We start from the raw sequence: 21738 nt of genomic DNA on the forward strand, positions 1-21738 counted from the left end.
AAATCTTACCTCTGCTGTCCCGAGGGACAAGGAGAGACACGATGATAGGAAGGATCAGGCACAGGCCAGTGTGCCTCTCGATAAGGAGAGAGAGGGAACGAAATGGAAAGGAAGTGAAGACAGAACAGATGAGATAGCATTCGTGAAAGACGAATGGATGGGAGGACAGATATTGTTGAAACTCTATGGAAAAGGAAGTGATGATGTGAGACCGAGAGAGGTCAGATGAGACACAGAGAAAGGAGAAGGAAAGGGAAATACGGGATGAAAGAATAAGAGGGAAAGATAGGTTTAGGCAAGAACAGCTATATCGCGAAGAGCAAGGAAAGCAGCTCGGTCGCAAACAGAGCACAGACTATGACCAGTACAGGCAGAACCTGGAAAAAACTGGAAGAAGAGCAAAGAGCACGTGAAAAAAAAGAGGTGAAAAGATGAGGAAGTTCGAAGGGCAAATGAACGTAGAAATGAAAGGAGAAGGGAAGAAGATGAGGTTAAAGAGGAGGCAAGGAAGCGCAAAGAATCTAATGAGGACATTGACCGTAAGCGTAGACAGAGGGCACGGGATCTTTAATATCTGGAGCGGGAAGTTAAAAAACCCAATCCTGTTGTAGAATGGGAAGATATTGAAGAATTTTTCCCTGCGTACGATTCAGTACCGGGCACTAGTGGGGCGAATATTGAGGATGACTTCGACACCAGAAGCATCGGGGAAACGATAGATGAGATCTGTGATGAAATGGGGTTAGAACCAATATCCCAAGGGGAAGACAAGTGCTTGGAAAGCACTCAGCTGTATGACACTGAAGACGTCACCCGAAGTAGTGGGAGCAGGAGACTGTCCCTGGATAGGCTAGAAATCAGTAAGAACGACGATGACGCAAGGAGTTGCATGAATTTGGAACAATCACTGTCCGACTCCGGAGAGGAGACGGAGTGCGAGACAAATGAAGAAGGGAGACGGCGCGAAAAGCGGATCCCAAGGGACAAAGGGTGACATGGTAGACACTAGCGAGTCCGCACCAAGGGCATCAGAATCTACATCACAGTCTGAGAAGGAACACCTCCTGGTCAGAAGGGGTGTCAGCGCCCACCTATGTGGACAGGTTGAGGACATTGCCAGGTAGACGGCGATGCAGGAATATTACCCCAGCGGTAGACGGGAGAGCTATGGGGAAAGAAAAGGGAGTTTGCGTGTTCTATTTTCCGCTTCTAAAAAAGGGGGAGCTTGAAAAACAAGCTTTCAATGCTGACTTCGGGAGCTGGGAAGTGGATCCACGAGTTAGAAAAGATGGAGCGTCACATTAGCTACAGGGGACATTAAATGTCTCCTGATTGCCATACTCGGTGAGAGAGCAGACGATGTATGGGCACGGCCTGGGTACCCCGGTGTTACCATAATGAACACTGCCCACGACAGAGCACCATTCAACAATTGCAGAGCAGCAGTATGGAAAGCGCTATGAGTGCTTTACCCAGACACTTTCTATATGGGAGATATTACTCGCAAAATGAAGGAGTCAGAAGATCTGTTAATTTATATCCAGAATTTCCAAGACGCGTGGGTGCTAGAAACGCATTAATCTTGGCCAAAATCCATACCTGTGTTTTACCACATTTTATACCAAGTGTTGCCGGAACCAGTGCAGAAACAACTCAAGAAATTGGTAGGAGTTGAGGCTAAATCTTGGTCTGAAATACAGTTGACTATTGCACATTTTACTGTAGATTGTTGCAAGAAAAGAATCGGAAAAAGGAGGCAACTCGGAAAGGTGAGGAAGCGAAGCAGGTGACTAACCCACAGCAGAACAACCAGGGTAACGTAGGATTGCACCCTAGGGGAAGGGGATTTAGAGGAAGAGGATGGCAGAATAATCATGGAGGTTTCCAAAGGAATCAGAGGTTTTCAAAACGTGCAAATGGGCAATACAGATCTGGCGAATGGACAAATAGCCCGACCACCGCCAGTGTGTTGGCTGTGTGGAATGACGGGGCATCTGGTGCGCTCGTGCAGAAGCCAAGGCGCGTGGCAAAATAGCCAAGGAATGGGAGCAGGCGCGGCGAATCCACCTGCGATCCCACCACAGGGCAGCGCACAGAATCACACAGTGCAGCAGCAAGCACCAGGCATGCAGCAGGGGGTTCTACCCCCGAGCACAGGGAATTTGCCACAAGGGCAATTTCAACAGGCAGCACCGCAAATGTCTCAGGGCACAAACTCTGCTAGGGGAGGCAACCCTGGAAATGGAGAAAATCCACAAGTGTACAGTGGACCAAACTTATACATGAACTAGGACAGCTCACTGCGAACCCTGATGTGCTCTATCCCATCACTGACACCAGACCCTAATAGGGAACCTAGGGTGAATGTCGCCATAGGGGGTAAAGAATATTCCTTCTTAGTTGACACGGGGGCAACACGCTCGTGCATACGAGAAGGCAAGTTTTCCTTGTCCGGCGAGGCCGAGCTCACAGTCTATTTCCCTTTACAGACACACTCCCAGTCTCCATAGGGAAATGAAAAATGAATGTACCTTTGTTGTATTCGTGCCAGACCCCAGTAAACATTTTGGGTCGAGATTTAATGACAAAATTGAATATGACCATCTCGTTTACAGAGGAGGGCATAGTATGCTCCACTCCAGGAATGCATTATTCAAACATGTGCAAAATAATCAGGGCATACTCGGGACACATGGGCATGAGGGCCGTGCCTCTAGAACCAGAGGTCTTTGCATGTGGCATGCGTGTGCTTATGGCAGGATTGCCGGGCTTTGCAGATATAACTATGAGAACCCCTGATGAGTTTCTATTCAGACCAAGAATACCTATGCATGAAGAGGAGGGACAAGTATTTCCCTTGATGATGCATGCTGCAGCAGTGTGCGGGAAAGTATCATTGGTCGAAGGCTACGATGATGAAGGTAGACAATGGTGTGCGATTATCGCTATTGAAGAAGGGTATCGAGTGACTGATGTCACCGATGACAATCTGTTTGAAGAACAGCCTGACTCAGAAGAGACGAGGGTAGAAGTAAGTCTCATATTTTGGGTAAAAATGACTAAAAGAGAAGTGCCCCAGTGAATGATGCTTGCACTGGTACGTCCGGAATACTTTGAGGATGACATGGCCCGAGTGCCTGACTCAGTATGGACTACAGGACCATATGACATAGGCCTCCTGAAGGGGGTGGGAGACGTAAAAATGTAACTGAAACCAGGAGCAATTTTACCAAGAGCGCAACAATATCCCATGTCCAGAGAGGCGGATGAAGGGATCGCAAAGACTATTTCCGCCATGATGGAACAGGGAATCCTAGTGACGTCAGAGTCACCCTGTAACACGGTGATTTATCCTGTCAAGAAATCAAAGGGAGGGCTTGGCGTTTAATCCAAGATTTAAGAGCATTAAACGATATTGTTGAAGCAGAGTTCCCTCTAGTCCCTAATCCTTCTACAATTTTATGTAATATATCCGTCGAGGTAAAATATTTCACAGTGATTGACTTAAAAAATGCCTTTTTCTCAATCCCGTTGCACCATGATTCACAAGATCTGACGTCTGTCACATTCAGACAATTGCATCTGAAAAGCACGAGTTTGCTACAGGGGTACTGTGAGTCCCCGTCCATCTTTAACAGAGTCCTTCAGCTGGACCTGAGCAATGTTGCAGTAGAAAGTGTTGTCTTGCAGTATGTGGATGACATTCTAATCTGCAGCCCAACAGAAGAACAATGCAGGCGCGATTCTGTTCAGCTACTGACTATACTGGCAGAGAAAGGCTATAAGGTTGACAAGGAAAAACTGCAATATTGTCAGCAGGAGGTGCTGTACATAGGCCAGTTAATTTCGCATGAGGGGAAAAAGGTAACCCCAGAAAGGGCTGAAGCTATCGTGAACACAGCAAAGCCACTCACGGTAAAGCAAATGCAGAGCTTTTTAGGCCTGTGCAATTATGTTAGAGAATGGGTCTTGAAATACAGCTCATATACCAAGCCCTTTCTCCAGGCCCTAAAGAAGGCCCAGGTGACAAAGGAAAAGATTGAATGGACTGAGACAATGGAAAAGGGGTTTACAGAACTCAAGAGAGCGATTCATACGGCTCCAGTTCTCGGGATTCCTAACTATGCAGAGGAATTCTACCTGTTCTTGCACACGAATGGCAGCGTTATGACGGCAGTGCTCGCTTAAAGAACATCGTTGGGGTACAAGCCCCTGGCGTATCACAGTGGGAAACTTAACCCAGTGATGAGAGGCCAGTTCCCATGCGAGCAAAGCTTAGCTGCTTTAGAGTTCGCCATAGAGAAAGCGACAACCATTGTAATGGGATGTTCTATGACGTTATACGTCGAGCACCCATTATTTGCCATTTTAGAGAAACCAAAGGGTACGTTGACATCTCAAAGAGCTTCCGCCTATGAAGTGATCATATCTAATCCATCGATCAAAATAGTTCGATGAAAAACGGTGAACCCAGCTACGTTCATAGCCGAGCCAGTCACTGAAGGAGAGCCGATACATGACTGTGCAAACTACGAAGAATTCTATGATGAAATCCTGTCATGATCTCTGCTTCCAAAAGGTCAGGGTTTTCCCAACTCCCTTGGAACCAGATCCATAACCCAGGTTCCGAGTGCCAACCAGTCCCAATTGGGACCTTTTGGACCCAGTCCTGGCGCCAGTGGCACCAGGCTCATAAATATGCCCAGTCCCAGCGTTGGAAGCGCCAGGCTCATAATGCTTGGGTGGACTTACCTTCAGCAGACCATGCTGCTTACTTGCCTGCCAGTTGAGCCTCTGATCCTCTTCTGTTTGGAACTACTTTTCCTGTTGGGTGGGGCTGGAGCCACTCCCTAGATTCAGAACACTGGAACTCTTCTGGAAGGCAGGAACTCTTTTCTTACCAGGAACTCTTTTCTTACTTAGGCGTGGCTGTGGAAGGAGACACCTAAGCACTACAGGAGGCTATTTAAACCACACCCGGTGGATGAATCTTGCTTTGCGTTATTCTGCAACCTCTGCAGCAGAACGCTCATCGTGTCTTCTGCATCCGGTCCTGGGCCTAAGGAAAAAGGCTTACCATCCTGAATCCAGTCTTCAGCAACACCTATAAAGACAAGAAAGAACAGGTTAGCATTCCGGCATCTGAAAGGCAAAGGCTTACCATCCTGAATCCAGTCTTCAGCAACACCTATAAAGACAAGAAAGAACAGGTTAGCATTCCGGCATCTGAAAGGCAAAGGCTTACCTACTCTTCGTACGCTCCGGAGACCTTCGGCGCTGCATCCCGCATCTGAAAGACAAAACAAGGTGCGTTTAAAGACATTGGGGAACTTTAATACTCACGTGCCATTACTCCTTTCCACATCTAATCCAGTGGGTATTCCGGCACCCTGCAGCCGCTCCGAACTCGTACCTGCAAAATAAAAAGACAGTTAGAGCGCATAGTGAAGCAGGCAACAAGCGCTTACTTACGTGCTTCCAGGCGCTTCTATTCATCACACGGGCTCCATCTTCAACTCACTTCAGCCCGTCATCCGCCATCGCCGGAACCCTGCAAAACAAGAGACATCATTACTAAAGACTTTAAAGACATTTGAATGACTTGAAACTTACCGTTCGTGCAGTAAACGACGGACAGCAGTCCTCTGAAGTCAAGAGGCCTGCGCTACCTATCCAGTGAAGAAACTGGTTACAGCACCCTGCCCCGAGGCAGATGGAGAGCTCGGCATTCACTTACCTAAGGTGAGAGCATTAACCTTTGGGGGTCTACAGGAGAGGAGAAGAGGAAAGAGATAGGGACACCCCAATAACCCCAGTTCATTAACCCCATATTTTCTATCTGCAGACATCTTACTCTACACGTCAGGCATACAGTGCACAGAGGTCCAGCCCAAAGAGCCAACCGGGTGCTACACATCACCTTTGAAGATACGGTAGTCGCCCAGTCAAGACCGGCGCCTCTGCGAGAATCAGGTGAGTGTTACAAATCCCCAGGGTAAAAGAAAATGCCCTAGCAGGAGGAGAGATTGTTTTACTGATGGTTGTTCGAGGATCGACCAAGAAGACGGACACAGATACACAGGCGTTGCTGTGATGAAACACATAGCAAACAGAGAATTTCAAGCACTCGTCAGTGCACCAATACCATCTCATTACTCGGCACAGGCGGCAGAGTTATTGGCTTTAATACTCTCCATTGAGAATCACGCAGACCAGGAAGTAACTGTGTACAATGACTCCGCCTATGCGACATCCACAGTGCACGCAGGCCTAGCATGCTGGAAAAGGAGGGGCTACCTCTGAGCGGACGGCATGCCAGTGCAGTACGCAGCCTTATTGGACAGGCTGATTAAGGCATTACAGCTCCCAGTGGGCATAGCGGTCGTGAAATGCGCTGCCCATACTCGCGGGACAGATTTTGTCGTGCGGAAATCACGCAGCAGACACGGAAGCCAAGCGTATGGCATACAAGAGTGAGACGATCATGGAAGTAGAAGTGGTGTACACTCAGGAAAGAATGATGGTGGCACAAACCACACAAAAAGCCTATAGTAATATGGGGCAGACACAACTAATGGAGCTTCAAGGGGAAGCCCCGCAAGATGAAAAGAACCTGTGGAAACATTGAGGGTGTTCTTTAAACCCCTCTGACGTATTGTGGCGGCAAGACAGCACTGGTAAACCAGTCATGCCCGTAGCCCTACTAAAAATAGCATTGGAGCAATTGCATTACCCATTACATTAGTCAAGAGAATCTAGCGGCAAAGTTTGTGTAAGACTGGTTTATACCAAATTTAGCAGAGCATGTTGCATTCATTATGGTGAACTGCATAATCTGCCATCAATTCACTGCTGGGCACACATTAAAAGTAGTGCGAGGAATCATCCCCGGGCCAAATGGGCCTTTTCAGCCCTTACATATCGACTATGTCAACATGATTCAAGTGTGTAACCGGTACAGGTACTTGTGGTGGTGTGTCCATTCTCTAGATGGATAGAAGCAGGTCCTTGTACACACCCAGACTCAACCTGTGCAGCCAAATTCCTGGTGAGGGAAGTGTTCCCTAGGTGGGGGGTGTGTGAGGTGATGAGGTCCGACAACGGGGCTCATTTTGTTAACTCAGCCTTTGAGCAGATCAGCTTGTTGCTTGGTATAAAGCACAAGTTCTCGTCGGCGTATCATCTGGAAGGTAATGGTATTTGTGAGAGGCTCAACGTCTTGTTAAAGGAAAGGATAGCCAAGTTGAAGCTTACTTTAAAGAGGGGATGGTTGCACTGCCTTCCATTGGCATTGTATGCTCTTCGGAACCACCCAGGCGCTGACCATCATCTTATGCCGCATGAGATAGTCACAGGAAGGAGAATGAACACTCCCCTTACCCCACGAGATAGAGCTAGATGTGATGCCCAGCCAACCCGAGAGGTCCTGGGAACCGAATTGGCAAAGTACCTGAACTGTATGACATCCAGCCTTACTGTAATTTCAGACCAGCTGCAGCGGCAACAAAAAGGGTGCAGCACAGCACAAAGCATTGCAGAAGACTCTGCAACAGACCCAGCTCAAGGTCTTTGTGTTCCACTCGTTTTCCCAGGAGATGCAGTCCTAATCAAAAACCACACGAGGAAAAGGTGGGACGAGCCAAGATTCAATGGTCTTTTCATCGTAGAAGACTGCACTCCATCAGCAGTAAAATTGCAAGGAAGGAGAGCATGGATTGTTCTCAATGACATTAAGCCCTACATCGGAGAAAGCCCTCAAGCTGCACCCCACCACAAAGAAACTACAGACAACGGGGAAGAACCTCAGCACTTGCAGACGAGATCCATGACGAGGAAGGACGCATGAGCAGCAAAGCCAAGACAAAGAACCCAGTTGCAAGTTGTGGCTTAAACTGGACAGTTCCCCTAAGCAGAAAAAGGGGATAAGGACATAACGGACACTCTACGCATCTCAGTTGTAGGGTGAAGAAGACAATTGTGCATCTAAGCCACAACACGTTTGTTGACTCGGAACTTGTAAATCACTCACACTGAAGCGTTGGTGAGAACAAGACTCAAATAGATTGTGATGAAAGACTTTTGCCTAAAGAGCTAGACGCAGCATCCTGACTCTTCTAAGAGCAAGACGTCGCTTTGCAGCATTTATGGTGTCACCTAGCAGAAATATCACAAGAGATGTGCTGTCCTGTTTCCAATTGGTGCTAGAGACATATCCGTCACTTGTAGGGACAGTCACCAGTATCACAGACTGTGTCCAAGATCCTGCCAACAAGAAAGTAATCTGGCAACTCCTTACTGTCCTCGCAGTGGCTTTCATTTCCCTGCCAGAATACAGTGATAAGGACACAAATGCTTCCACCGCAGGCAATTATAGATGAACTCGCCAATACACTCTTCTTTCGCATCATAGAGGAGTGCCCAGCTATTGTCGGAAGAACCACAGACCTGCTTACTTTCATTAGAAATCCAGCGAACTCTGAACATTTGGGTCAGCTGTGGACTAAACTGCTTAGTAGCAATCCACGCAGCAGGAAAGTGCAGGGACTGTTCACGTCAAGGGAAAGGCCTGTGATCCAGAACCCAGCAAAGCAGGACAAATGTCCCCGTCACCCGAGGACAGCCGACTGGCGCACAACGTCCTGTTTCACCTAGTCACTGACTTCCCAGAAATGGTGGGGAGGCCTGGGCGGGTGGTGTTGAGCGGCCAGCAAGATGGCCGCTTAGCTTTTAAGCTCCGTGGTCCGTGAGCTACACATCCGCCACAATCAGCGGTTCTGGTGATATACACGAGCTGGGACCCCAGGCATTCTGCTGCCCATCACCTCTGCTACATCCTGCCCCGTTTCTGGGCGAAAACGGACCTTCGGAGCCACTTTTCTGCCGGTGGAGGCCTCCGGGCCGCGTGACTCTGCTTGCAGCCCATCCCCCCGCGAGGGTTCATCTCCTGCGGCTTGGTGCACGGCCGCCCTCCCTCCCTGGCCTGCATGGACTGCCGCTCCTGAGCGGGGCTGACATCTGCACCTCGCTCTCCCGGCTGAGGTGCGCCGGAGCCCATGGCCTACCGGCGCGGCCTCTCGCAGGCCGCTCCTGCCGTTGGAAGCGTTGGCGGCGCCGGCCCCCCTGCGGGGAAGATACTCTGTGATACGGCGGGGGCTGCCGGAGCGGCCCCCGCGCGGACACCACCTAAGCACATCGGCTTCGCGACTCCGTCGCATATACTACTTGTCCCCTGGGACGGCTTTGGCGGGTGGTGGCGCCCGGCCCTCCCCGTTGCGGAGGAGCTGTCATCCGCGCACGCTCCTCCTGCGTAGGTGCTCCGGAGCCCGTGGCCTGCCGGTGTGCCTATCCCGCTGACCACTCCTGCAGCGGTGACAATCCAAAGACACTCCGGGATACGGCGGGGCTGCTGGAGCGGCCCCCGCAGAGACACTATCGGTCCACTGCTGCATCGAGGCTCCGCCGCCTGCTTCGCTGACACCCGCACCCTGCTCTCCCTGCTGAGGTGCGCCTGAGCCTGTGGCCTGCCGGCGCGGCCCCTTGCTGGCTGCTCCTGCCTTCGGCAGCGTTGGCGGCGCCGGCCCCCTGCGGGCGAAGATACTCTGGGATACGGCGGGGGCTGCTGGAGCGGCCCCCACACAGACACTATCGGACCACTGCTGCATTGGGGCTCTGCCGCCTGCTTCGCTGGCCCCAGTGGCGGCTGGGATCGAGGGCTGTGCCGGGGCCTCCCTGCTACGGGTTCCGGCCGAAGATTAAGGGCCCGATTCTGCCTGGACCCATTACTGCGGGCTTGAGGCCTGCTTCATCCCAGCTGGACACACACTCTGCGGCCTGTGGGGTATCAAGGTGAGGAGGGTGAGGGAACTGGTCGCTGCGCATTGCGCCCACCTGCTCTTCCTCATCCCTGAGCTGTGACTGTTCCACGTTGGGGAAGGAATCTACCCCCAAGCATACCAGGCTCCCCTGCGGCCACTCTCCTGTTGCTGGTGCCACCATGGGCGTCCTGTACTCTCCTCTCCCTGGTCTGTGCACCTGCTCGCCTCGCCCTGGGCGCACCCTGCGCCTCCTGACTAAGCTGCCCTCCACTACCGACCTCCTCCACTTGGGCCCCCCTGGCTCAGAGGCCGGTGCCGCAAGATACAGTCCCCCCCGAACCACACTGCCACCTTGCCTGCCCTTTGTCTGGGCTTACTGCCCCGGAATACGGCAGTCGGGGGTGCTCCTTGCTTCTGCCTCCTCGGCAATTGCCGTCCCGTCGCTGATCACGGGCCTAGTCCCTCTTTAATCCTCCTAGGCCCCATTGTTGCCTTCCTACGAAAACATTCCCTGTTCTTATCAAGGTGCCCCCGAAGATGTCCGGCAAGGCACGAGGGGCCAACAAGGCTGGAGCAATGGACAAGTTTGCCAAAGCCCTAGCCAAGCAAGACCAAGCTGGGGCTGCCCTTCTTCAAGATGACTCTGATGCTTTCTCATGCCCTCCTCAGCCGGACCTTACATCACTCATGGAGACTATGGCCAAAAACTTTGCGTCATTTCACGAAAAATTAGATGATATAAATGCCAATGTAGCCTCCCTACGCACCAAATTGGATCAGCATGGTACTAGGCTGGGTGAGGCCGAGACCAGGATTGGGGCCACTGAGGACGAGGTACACGTGCTCCAGAATACGGTCTCTGACTTGGTGCGAGATATGAAGCAGGTCAAGGCGAAGTGCGATGATTTGGAATTCAGGTCCCGCAGGAATAACATCCGCATCGTAGGGGTTCTTGAGACAGCCCTCAAGGGCAAAATGGAACTTGCAGTCGAGGCCCTTCTGAGAGACCTCCTGGGGGATCCCCAACTCTCCCCCTTCTTTACTATCGAACGTGCCCACCGGCTCATTGGCCTCTCGCCCCAAGCCAGGCGACTTCCCCAGACCAATTATAGCCAAGGTTCTCCGCTACAGAGATAGAGACCACATTCTACGGCTGGCCCGTGAAAGAGGGGAACTGAGACTTGAATCCCAGATCATTCGCATTTTTCCGGACTTCTCTGTCAATGTTCAAATGGAGCGCAGGCAATTCAATGGGGTGAAAAAAATGCTCAGAGGGGGGTGGAATATGCCATGTTATTCCCTGCTAGGCTGAAGCTCACCCACCGTAATAAACTGTACTTTTTCACTGTCCCTGAGGAGGCGGTGAAATTTGAGTCCCATATTCCTGTCCCTGGCCCTGTGGGTGACCCCGTTAATGAGGATTGAGCCGGCCTGCCATGCACTTGTTACTTGAATCATGGTGGTACTATTACCACGCCTGTTATGTGTAATTTGCTTGTAATCTCATGTATCTTCCCTTTTGTGAACTCTCCTATTGTCGTAACTCATTGTGGAAATCTGAAATACAACATGGGCCACAGCTGTATGGTACACGGTATATGGCACCTATACCTGGACCCTCTATTCCTACAGCCCCGGCTCACCGCTCCCTACTATGCTGTCTCCTCTTAGAACTTAACTTAATCACCGCTGTACGCCATTTGGTGTACTTCACCGTCCAACTATCTTAATCGGGCTCACGGTAGCAGCTTCCCCCGTTGCAGTTTCAACGCCGAGTTTGGCTTGTTTAGTTCACTGCCTGATCCCCCTGTTTGGTTTGGGGATTGGTCCAGCCCCGTTGGGCTTGGCACAAAAGCCATGAGACCTGGGGTGGGTTCTTGGGCACTGCTATGTTGGGGATGGCAGTGAGGGAGGGGGGAGGTGTTGTTGGGGGTTGTTATAATAACAAAAATGGTGAGACAGTGGTAGCTTTGGGTATGACGCATCTGGTCACGGAACAAGTGGCCGGCATTCGTACGACAGTGGTTGATACGCATTACTCGGATCCCCCCTAAATTGCTACGGAATGGCCATTAGGTTAATGTCTTGGAATATCAGAGGGCTCAGTAACTACATGAAGGCACGCAGGGTCACCGCCTACGTCCAGAGGCACGGGGTCAAGATACTTTTCTTACAGGAAACTCATGCCCTCTCACAATTATCGTCCTCTTGCCCCGTCATGGGGCCCTAACAAATATTACACTGCGTTCTCCTCACAATCCAGAGGTGTCCTCACCTTGATTCACAAGTCCCTGGAGTTCTCCCTTCGCACCAGCCATATGCGGAATGCCTGCTGGTCAACACATACGCCCCATGCATGGATGCACCCGATTTTTTTTCGACCACATCCTTGATATCCTCCTTGGCTATGTTGGGGTTCCCATCATATGGGGGGGGGGGCATGAATCTCATCCTGGACTCCGACCTGGACAGATCCGGTGTTGCACCCAGAACATTGTCCAGGGCCGCTCGCCGCCTCCACGCACACATGCTCACTGCCGGACTGGTGGACGCCTTGCGGGTACTCCACCCAACGTCAAGAGTTCACATTTTACTCCTCCGTCCACGACAGTCACTCCAGGATTGATCTTTTCCTTCTCTCTGCGGGGCTCATGGGCAAAACACTCACCTCACAGATTCTCCCTCGCACACTCTCCGATCACTCCCCGATCACGTTGGACATCGCCCTACACCCGGCCCTCCCTCTGCATTCTAACTGGAGGTTCAAATCTGACACACTACACGACATAGTCTTCAAGGCTGACATTCTTGCAGACATCACCTCGTTTTTTGATAGCAACAAACGGCATGACACAACGGACGGGGTGAAATGGGAGGCCTTTAAGGTTTTCATCAGGGGCATGTGCATCTCCAGGGAGGCCGGGGTCCTGAAAGATATTAGAAACTGTCTGCGCCGTTCTGAGTCCAGGCTTGGGGAGCCAGAGCGCAAATATGCGGCCACCCCCTCTCCGTCCATACTGGCACAAATTAGAACTGAACTGGACTCGTTGGAGTCCTTCGCCCACAGCGAGATAAGATACCTGGCCTGCCCCACTATGGCCCGAAAGTACGGTGAAGGAGAGAGACCAGGTCGCACTCTCGCCCGCCTCGCCCGGGCTGAAGGAGGTAGGGCTCGAATTAATAGTGTCATTGACAACGACTGAGTGCGACACTGGTCTGACTGGCCCATTCTTGAGACCTTTGCAGATTTCTATGCAACCCTCTTATGCCCAGCAACCAGTGGCCAGAGTCCTGGTTAATTCTAGTCTGTCGGCTCCCTTCTGCCTCCACAGGGGGACGCGACAGGGGTGCCCCTTCTCCCCCTTGTTATTCGCTATGGCCATCGAGCCCATGGCTGATAGTGTACGAAACAACCACAGCCGTAAAGGGATTCGCCTGCGGGATACTCCCGAAATTATATCACTATACGCCGATGACATGCTTTTATATATCAGAGACCCCTCGGTCCACCTCGACCCGATCATGCGTGAAATCGGCACATTCTCGGGCTTCACCATAAATTACTCTAAATCAGAAATCTTTCCCCTCACTCCCGCAACCTCCCAGCCAGCATGCAAATTCCCTCTGAAATGGGCTCCCGAGGGTATCAAATACTTAGGGGTCCAGGTGTCCCTCTCAAAATCCTCTTTATTGTCTGGCAACTATGGGGCTGCCGCACAATACGCTCACACCAAGATGGAAAGATGGGGTAACCTCCCCCTCTCACTATCAGGGAGACTGTCCCTAATAAAGATTATTATCGTCCCTAAACTTCTGTACGTATTCGCTAACGTTCCTCTTTGGCCCGGGAAACAATACTTTGCGGACCTGCACTCGGAGTGTGCCTGTTTTCTTTGGCACTCAGGGGCTGTGCGCAGGAAGTGGCAGCACATGACCCTAACTTACGAAAGGGGTGGCTTCAGTGCACCTGACCTCACCCGGTACTGGACGGCCGCCCAGGCCCAGCACGCTACATATTGGTACCACCACCAGGAACCAACCCCCCCCCGCATGTTAAACTTGAAATATTAGCGACCGAGGAGGTGAATGTCATGTCCTTGATTCTGTTTCACTCATATCGAACGCAAGCTCCAGTTGACCCAGTGGCCTCCACTGTTAAGGCGTGGCGGCAGATTCTGTCGCCTGGTTCGGGCTCCTCCCCCTCCCCCCCCGTACTACAAATGGCTTCCCCTTTGGTCTTTCCCGGGCCTCACCCCCACACAGGATAAGCTCCTCATACGTCACTGGTCGGACCTGGGATACAGATCATTCTCCGACCTGTTCCCTGACAGGAAATTCATCACCCCAGATACGTGGAGGCCTGGGCACTCCAGATCCCCACTCGAGCTGCTACAATACTTCCGTATTAGAGCGGCGATTCAGGACATGTGGCCCTCATACCCGAACGAACCCCCCCCCGAGTCCCCCGAGGTCTGCTACATAGCCAATTCCGCTGGTGGCAGGGGTATTGTATCCTTGTATAAAATGCTGATGGCGCGTGCTGGTGAACCCCCCCCCCCCCCCCCCCACACTGCTCGTGATGCCTGGAGCCGGGATCTGGGATTAGACATCACAGATGATATGTGGTCCAAAATGTGCATGCATACTCGCAAGGTTTCTCTCAATTCTAGAATTAGATGTATCCAATACAAGCTACTCAATCGCCTATATTACACCCCTTATGCGATTGGAAAATTTGCCCGGGTCAACCCCACCCCTGTCAAAGATGCAGATCTAACGAAGCGGACCATGCACACATGTTCTGGTCCTGTGGGGGCATTGGCCCTGTTCTGGAACGCAGTGCTTGAAACCCTCTCTGAAATTGTCGGGTTCTGCGTAGAACCTGAACCCATGTCTCTTCTGTTTGGGCTCTGGGAGGGGACTGAAGCGAAACGGGTAGCTACGTTTTTGAATGTGGCAGCGAGTATGGCCAAGAAATGCATTCTGCAATGCTGGAAGCGCATTCCCCCCCACACCCCTCCCTGGAGATGTGGCTGAAGGCCCTCACCTGGACACAATCCTGCGAAGAAGACTGTCAACATGCTGCCTAGTAACGCTCGCCCTAAACATGTATGGACAGAATTTTGTAGTTACTTGAACAGTAAGGTGGACTTGGAACTACTATCATCCCCTCCTTCTCCTGATTTGGGGGCTGATCTCGCTACGTGATGCACGCCTCTAATGTATGGAACCTCTGTTGGGATTGTATCTGACCTTCTGTAGTACTTATGCTTCATCATCCATGCTACAATATGAAATGTGTGTCACTGTCTTAATTTGCACTGTACCGTCTGCTACTTCTTGCCAATAAAGAAAAGTTAAAAAAAAAAAAAAAGAGAAATGGTGGGGAGACCTGCCGAGGTTGATGTCATCACCTTCATCAGAGATAAAGCCAATTATGCGCATATGGGAACGCTCCTCCATGGCATCATGCTCCAAGTGGAGCTGTCCAACTTTCAAAGAGTATCTGAGGAGATTCCAGTGAACTTTACACCGAGGGACAGATCGAGAGGACGGAGAAAAAAACTTTTTATTTTTTTGATTAACTGACATTTTTTCCATTTGTACATCACATTGAACATATTTCAGCATGTCCTCAGGATTGAAGTAGATTCGGGGGGTGGACTGGGAACTCGCCTATTTTGAATATGCACAATGAATGTGACTCGCCAAAGGTGTTAGTCTAGGCTGCTTTCCATAGCCTAGCAAGGGAACTGTATCCCGTATCCAGAGACAATCACCCGCAAGAGGGGGGACTGTTGCGAAGCACCAGACACTTCATGATACAGACTTTCGAGAAACAATAATGGAGTGAGTGAAAAGAATAAAACATTGACATTTTGTTATGATTGAAATGGGGGCCTAGAACAGTAACCTGGTCATCCCACCAGCAGAGGGGCGCCCCCGCTTCCCTGGAAGAAAATGCTGCCACCTGTCGTACCGCACGATTATATGTATATGCATAGTGATTATCGAGGTCTTTCTGTCATTAACAATCAGGACTGCATTCTTTATTGGTGCACGAAACGGTCCAATTGCAGTGCATCCACCTGATGTATGCATGAGTCCCACAAAGGCAACCAGACCCTATATAGTCATTCCAGTACCTAGAAAATCCGATGGTATTGTAAACGAATTAAATTTGAATGTAATTAGCAGTGATACAGACGCACCTGAGGTTACACATGAAGAGAAAAGCTGGAGACAGGGTCAGTACAGAACGAATGAAAATATAGCACTGACCACTACACGCACCCACACACTGAATGCACACAAACTAGGGCATGTGTCAATGGCTGCAGAACCTCAAGCAAAGGCAGCAGAGAGCACGAGACTGCCTACCGAACAATCAGTCCCAGTAAGTAATGAGAGAGACCGAAAGAAATCGGTGAAAGGCCAACTAATGCAGACATAGCAAAAACCCTCGAAGACAGAAGCGGCTACGAGAGAATTCACTGCAAGGACACAAATGTTGATAGATCGCTTATTCCCGTTCATAGCTAGAGCGAAGAAACTACATGAGGAACTCAAAAATAAACCTGCAGAGACTGTATCGACAAGAACACCAGTTCCATCACAGGGAACAAGTACCAAGCCCACGATGCAGCCTTACGTTGGGCAGATGACAGGTGGTTAAAGGCACATAGAGGGCAGGAAAAGAGTGCATGAGGAGAAGCGCTTTGCAAAACCTCCACCTGTCACATCGATGCAGATAAAGAAACCTGCTCCACCGACCCACACGCCTGAGAGTCCTCCAGCACGAAAGAGTCACACAGATGCGTCTAGAGATGTAGTCATAGCTAACTACAGGAAGACACTAAGAATCAAGAGAAGCCCACATGAAGACAACAATGAACTGAACGAAAACCTGGACAGCACAGCGCATCTGGGGAACAACATTTGGTACCAGCACATGAAAGAAGTTGGGAGAAGGAAATCAGAAGGAGATTGCTTCATTTGTGCACTTCTACCGTACAGCATGGGGAAATCCAAGATCTTCGTGGCTGTAGAAATTGATGTCCGACTACACACTGTTTGTCACACGTAGCAATGTGCAACACCAGAGGACAGTATATGGGAAAAGATGCCTCATTGCTCTGGGCAACTGAAACAGTAGATTCCGATGAAGATGATTATGTCCAGGACATTAAGACAAGAAACGGAGCTCATACTAGGAATCACGTGATCATGTATGAAAAGCCAGAAGTGAAAGGAGCAGGAACAAGATGGGAAATTAACCCGAGACTGAACGTCCAAGAAAAAACTCCAGAAGAAGCCCACATTTGGAAGAACAGAGGCCAAATGCAGATTTGGGGAACAGTGCTTTCACCAGACGGATGGGAAGAAGGAGTATTGATATGCCGAGCCTGGATGGTCCTTGGAGCCTGCCAGGAAACAGTAGAAAATTCACAAAAACTGTGCAAACCTCTATGGCCAAAGTTGGTAAAGTTACTAACATGGGTTGGACCCTTGCAGATAATGCCACTGGAAAGCCCAAAATTGTGCTTCAGGAACAATGGCATGAGGATGATGTTAGAGAATCAAAACTGAGCGAGAACCTTTGAAGCTCCTGGAATGACTCCCGGAACTGCAGTAATTATGGACCATTACTGGGCGTGTGGATCCAAAGCATACATAAGGCTGCCGAGAAACTGGGGAGGATATGCACCATGGTGAATGCCCATGTTCCTGCACTAGTGATCCCAAAGACTTCCCTTTGCCAAACCATTGACTTGTCCTTATTGATTGGTGTTGGAGTAAGAGAATCCTGCACCCCATCCTCCTCAAGGTGCAGCTATCTTGTCTTAAGGTGCCGGAGGGCGAGCTCTGAATCTCATGGGCCCGTTCAGAGGTTGCTCCGCCCCCTGTACAAGGTATAAATAACCATTAGCTGAATACATTTGTAAATGTTATTCTATTTAGTTTTAAAATCTCAAAGCACGGCAGAAGTCAAAATACTTGCCCCTTCCTCCCTCACCCCCGACACCCCTCTCCCCACCCCCGTTCCCGCGAAGTAATGTGGCCTGGCTAAAAATGGATCGCAGAGCATGCAGTGTTGCGTCACTGAGTCTAAGCTCTGGCAGAGCACACAACATGGTTGAGCAGATCTTTCCTGGCCATCAATGGGAGAGTAAATGCTCAATGCACGACAATGACATTTTGGGAAAATAAGTTTTTGAGGGGAATTACTGGACCAGATAAAAATATGAATATAACGACGTTATTATGGAGAGCATGATGGGAAAATGTGTTTATATATAAATGTTCATGGGTAGCAAAATTATGGAAAATTAGGCTACAGTGTATTTTTGCATAGGCTAGGGACATGTAAAGTAGTATGTCCTAAACAGCAACCCTGCATGCAGGAAGGAAAGTTTTGGACAGAGCCATGCCAGTAGCCAGTAGCCAGTGACCAAGTTAACAGTATATAAGGCTCCTGCTAGTCACCAGTCTGGAGGAGCTTGGAGCAGTTGATGGACAGAATATACTGTTCAAGAAGCAGAGTTCTTAGCCCCATCCTCATTTCTGTACAGATTCCTCGCAAGATAGCCTTAATTCCGTAGAGGGGTGAACTTTAATGTGGTGCGAGCGTGTTTAGGGGTACCTGTATAATTAAGGGGTGCCCCTGTAAATTGGGTTACCTTTCACAGCTTCCAGGCAGGCAGTGATCCAGGGTGGTTACAGGTTCCTTCACCCGGGCAGAATCTCCTCCTTCAAAATACAGCTCCTCTTCCATTCACCAGCGTCTGGAGAGAAATACAGGGAACTGTCCCTGACTGAGAGTTCAGAGTGAGCTGGCTCTGGTTTTATAGCCAGACTCCTCCTCATTCTGTTGGCTGCTGATTGGAGGAAAGCCCTGCTTACAGAATTGTCTGGCAGGGTGTTTCCACTCTTGTCCTCCTGTGTTAGGCTCTCATTCTATTGACCAGTTAAACTTCTATTAGTGTGATTGTAGTTTCACTTTATTTGTTTTTATGTATTCCTGTTTTATGCTATGATCCTTTTACCTATTTGTCTGATCATTGGTGCTCAAGTTTTTAATGTCATTAATTTAATTACCCCAGCTTCCTCTATAGGGATTTGAAACCGGGTATGGTGTTCCAAACATCACGGATTTGTCCTGGCGCTGTCGAAGGAGAAGGCTAGGGCCTTTCCTCCGAGGACCTGCAGTGTCTTTCTGCTGTCATCTCTCATCCACTTCCACCCCTTAGAGTGGAGCGTGAAGCTGCCCGCTCTCGGTGTTCAGCACAGGTATGCTGAGGAGTGGATAACCCTTTGTTCCTCTGTGTCGTGAGTTGCACCACTGCTTCTGCCATCCCGCCCCAGCAGGCAGCGCTGCAACTGCCGCAAGGCCGTCCTGCGCAAGTCTCTTATGAGAAGATCGCAGTACTGCGATTCATCATAGAAGCTTGTGTGAGGTAGGGGCCTACGTACCTGATTCTTTCATATGCCGATAACCCTGATCATTTGGCCATAGCTCTGCGATTCTTAAAAAAGCTACTCGATGACTACACAGAATATATGACAGTGCATGGTTTAGCCATTAACCCTACCAAGTGTGCTATTATAATCTTGTGCAAAAGAAAAATGAAGGTGAACATGTTTTATGTAGACAATGCCGATATATCACTGGTGAGGGAGAATTACTACTTTGGGATTAGATTTACGGCTTTGTTAACATAGCTCTGCCATTTAACAAAGTAAAGCAGTCAAGTGAGACAAGTAATTGGGGACGGGGGGGTATATTCAACTATGCAAAACAATTTAAAACACAAGCCATCATACATACACTAAGGCAAGCCAAGTGGGTTTGTATGAGACTGAGGTATGGGGTTTAAGAAATGGTCATATTTTACAACTAATACAGAATTTCTTCTGTAAAAATGTTGTCTTCTGTTCGCCTCAAATTCGTCATGCTTGAGGGAACTTGGCCTTAAAGCCTTGGAGGTGTGCATTAAGTAGCTCCTGTTGAGCCATTTTTGCAGACTCTTCTGAACAAAAAGGCGGCACTAACCCAAAATATCATTTTAGATACCTGGAGAAGTGACCATACTTTAATCCCTGGGTAACCTACATCAAAAATAATTAAGGGTAAAATGTAGAGGGACCATAAATCTGAGAAGTTACATGCCTTGTGCAAAATTGAAAATAAAAGAATACTATTGAGCAAACCTTGAAAAGTTTGTACACTATTACTTTGGCACTCACAAATGCAAATTGAAGGCTGTTTTTTGGCTGTCGCAAGTGGATATGTATGACTAATAATGAATCTTTATACTCCATCTCTGGCAATCAAGATAAAGATACAACACCACTGAGCATCACACCAGCGGGACGGGGTGACAAGTGAACCAAACACATGCCATGGGGGGGAGAAGGAGGAGGAGCAAACCCAAACCCATAATGAGGCCCAATGACTGAACTGCAATACTGTTTGTAATTCCTTTTGTCAAAAAACTGTGAATGCATAGAATAATAAATGAAAAATAACCATAAAACTACATAATTTGTAATCTATCTCGGAATTTGTGACCATATTAGATTCAGGTTATTAAAAAAAAAACACTTCACAAAGAGTACTTTGTTTATTTTGTGTCTCAAACCTGCATATATTACCAAACTGGTGAAAGACTTTGCTAGTTATTTAAGTTTCTGTCTTGGAAAAAAGATAGACTACGGAGCAAAACTAGGGGTTTAAGGATATTCTGCATTTGAGATGCAAATAGTCTGGAACTGCAGCCCTGAAAGGAGATGGGATGGATGGAAATGTTTGGCAGAACCAAAGGGCACATTTTGAAAGTTCAGGAGCAGTTCCTCAACACCATGCCACCAGGTGATTGCGCAGTTGGCTTACAGGAGACATATGCACAAATAATTGTGCAACAGGAACTAGGGAACATGTTCTTGAGGGCAGGTTAAGAAAATAAAATGCAAAAAGAGAAAGGAAAACACTTGCTTCCGAACTTAAAACTGAAACTTACTCCATTCCCCAATGTTGCCTGCTGCAGTGTGTCTGTGGGTAAGCTTGCCTGTACAATAATGTATTAATGTCACAATGGTGTGACAAGGTGGGCTGGGCACTTTCCAAACACCATTTCCCAGAAGCCAATATGTCATTTTCTGCCAAAACATTCTATTTTTGTATTGCTCATCTATTCACTTTGTGGGAGACTTCAGAGTTTAATCTGAACTAATGTATATCCTGGCTTTATAGTCCTTCTGGCACATTAAAACCCATAATGTTTCCAGTCATTGTTTTTTTTTACCCCAATATTTACAAGGAAATGTGGGACATAGTGATGTGATAGGCTTTCTAGAGAATTATGCCATAGTACTCAAATAGGCCTCTTCAAAGAAGGCACTTTCTGGCATCCTTATTGTTGGTATGTGTTCATTTATGCAGGTTTTGGACCCTAAGAGAATTGGATTTGTTTCAGTAGACTGGCTCGTCGAAGTCTTTTCGTTGCTAAAGCATGTTCTTTGCTTCTTTATGACTCTCTTAACGAGATGTCAGCTTAACTGCAATCTGATTCGTCTCCCTCTTTCCTTTCTTTTCTGCATTCAGTGGGACACAGCTGGTCAAGAACGTTTTCGGACCATCACATCCAGCTATTACCGTGGTGCGCACGGCATCATCATTGTATACGATGTCACAGATCAGGTAAGCGTTTCTTGCAACATAGTTGGGGCGGGGGGGTTGGTGCTGAGGGACATAGACCAGCATACAGAATGAGTAGAGCCTGAGAAATTAAAGCTGTAGGGGGAGGATGTCGCAGGAACCGATGAGGTTTGAGAGTTTACTGGTACAGTGAATGTAAAATGTTAGGAATGATGGGGACTTTCAGAAGGAAAAGTAACACCTTCCTAGAGAAGGTGCAGCTGT

The 21738-nt window shown here is 49.0% G+C and overlaps 1 protein-coding gene across 4 annotated transcripts in view; it reads left to right on the top strand.

Moving 5' to 3' along the window:
* LOC138566702 (ras-related protein ORAB-1-like) overlaps positions 1 to 21738 on the top strand; it is a 306406-nt gene that overhangs the window by 113530 nt on the left and 171138 nt on the right. For all 4 annotated transcript variants that reach the window (XM_069644290.1, XM_069644293.1, XM_069644292.1 and 1 more), the window contains one exon: positions 21421 to 21516. In XM_069644290.1, coding sequence (XP_069500391.1) covers positions 21421 to 21516 — 96 coding nt within the window. The remainder of the gene's footprint in view (positions 1 to 21420; positions 21517 to 21738) is intronic.

The sequence above is a fragment of the Ambystoma mexicanum genome, chromosome 2p (genome assembly GCF_040938575.1).
Source record: "Ambystoma mexicanum isolate Mex_15411 chromosome 2p, UKY_AmexF1_1, whole genome shotgun sequence".
NCBI classification, from domain to species: domain Eukaryota; kingdom Metazoa; phylum Chordata; class Amphibia; order Caudata; family Ambystomatidae; genus Ambystoma; species Ambystoma mexicanum.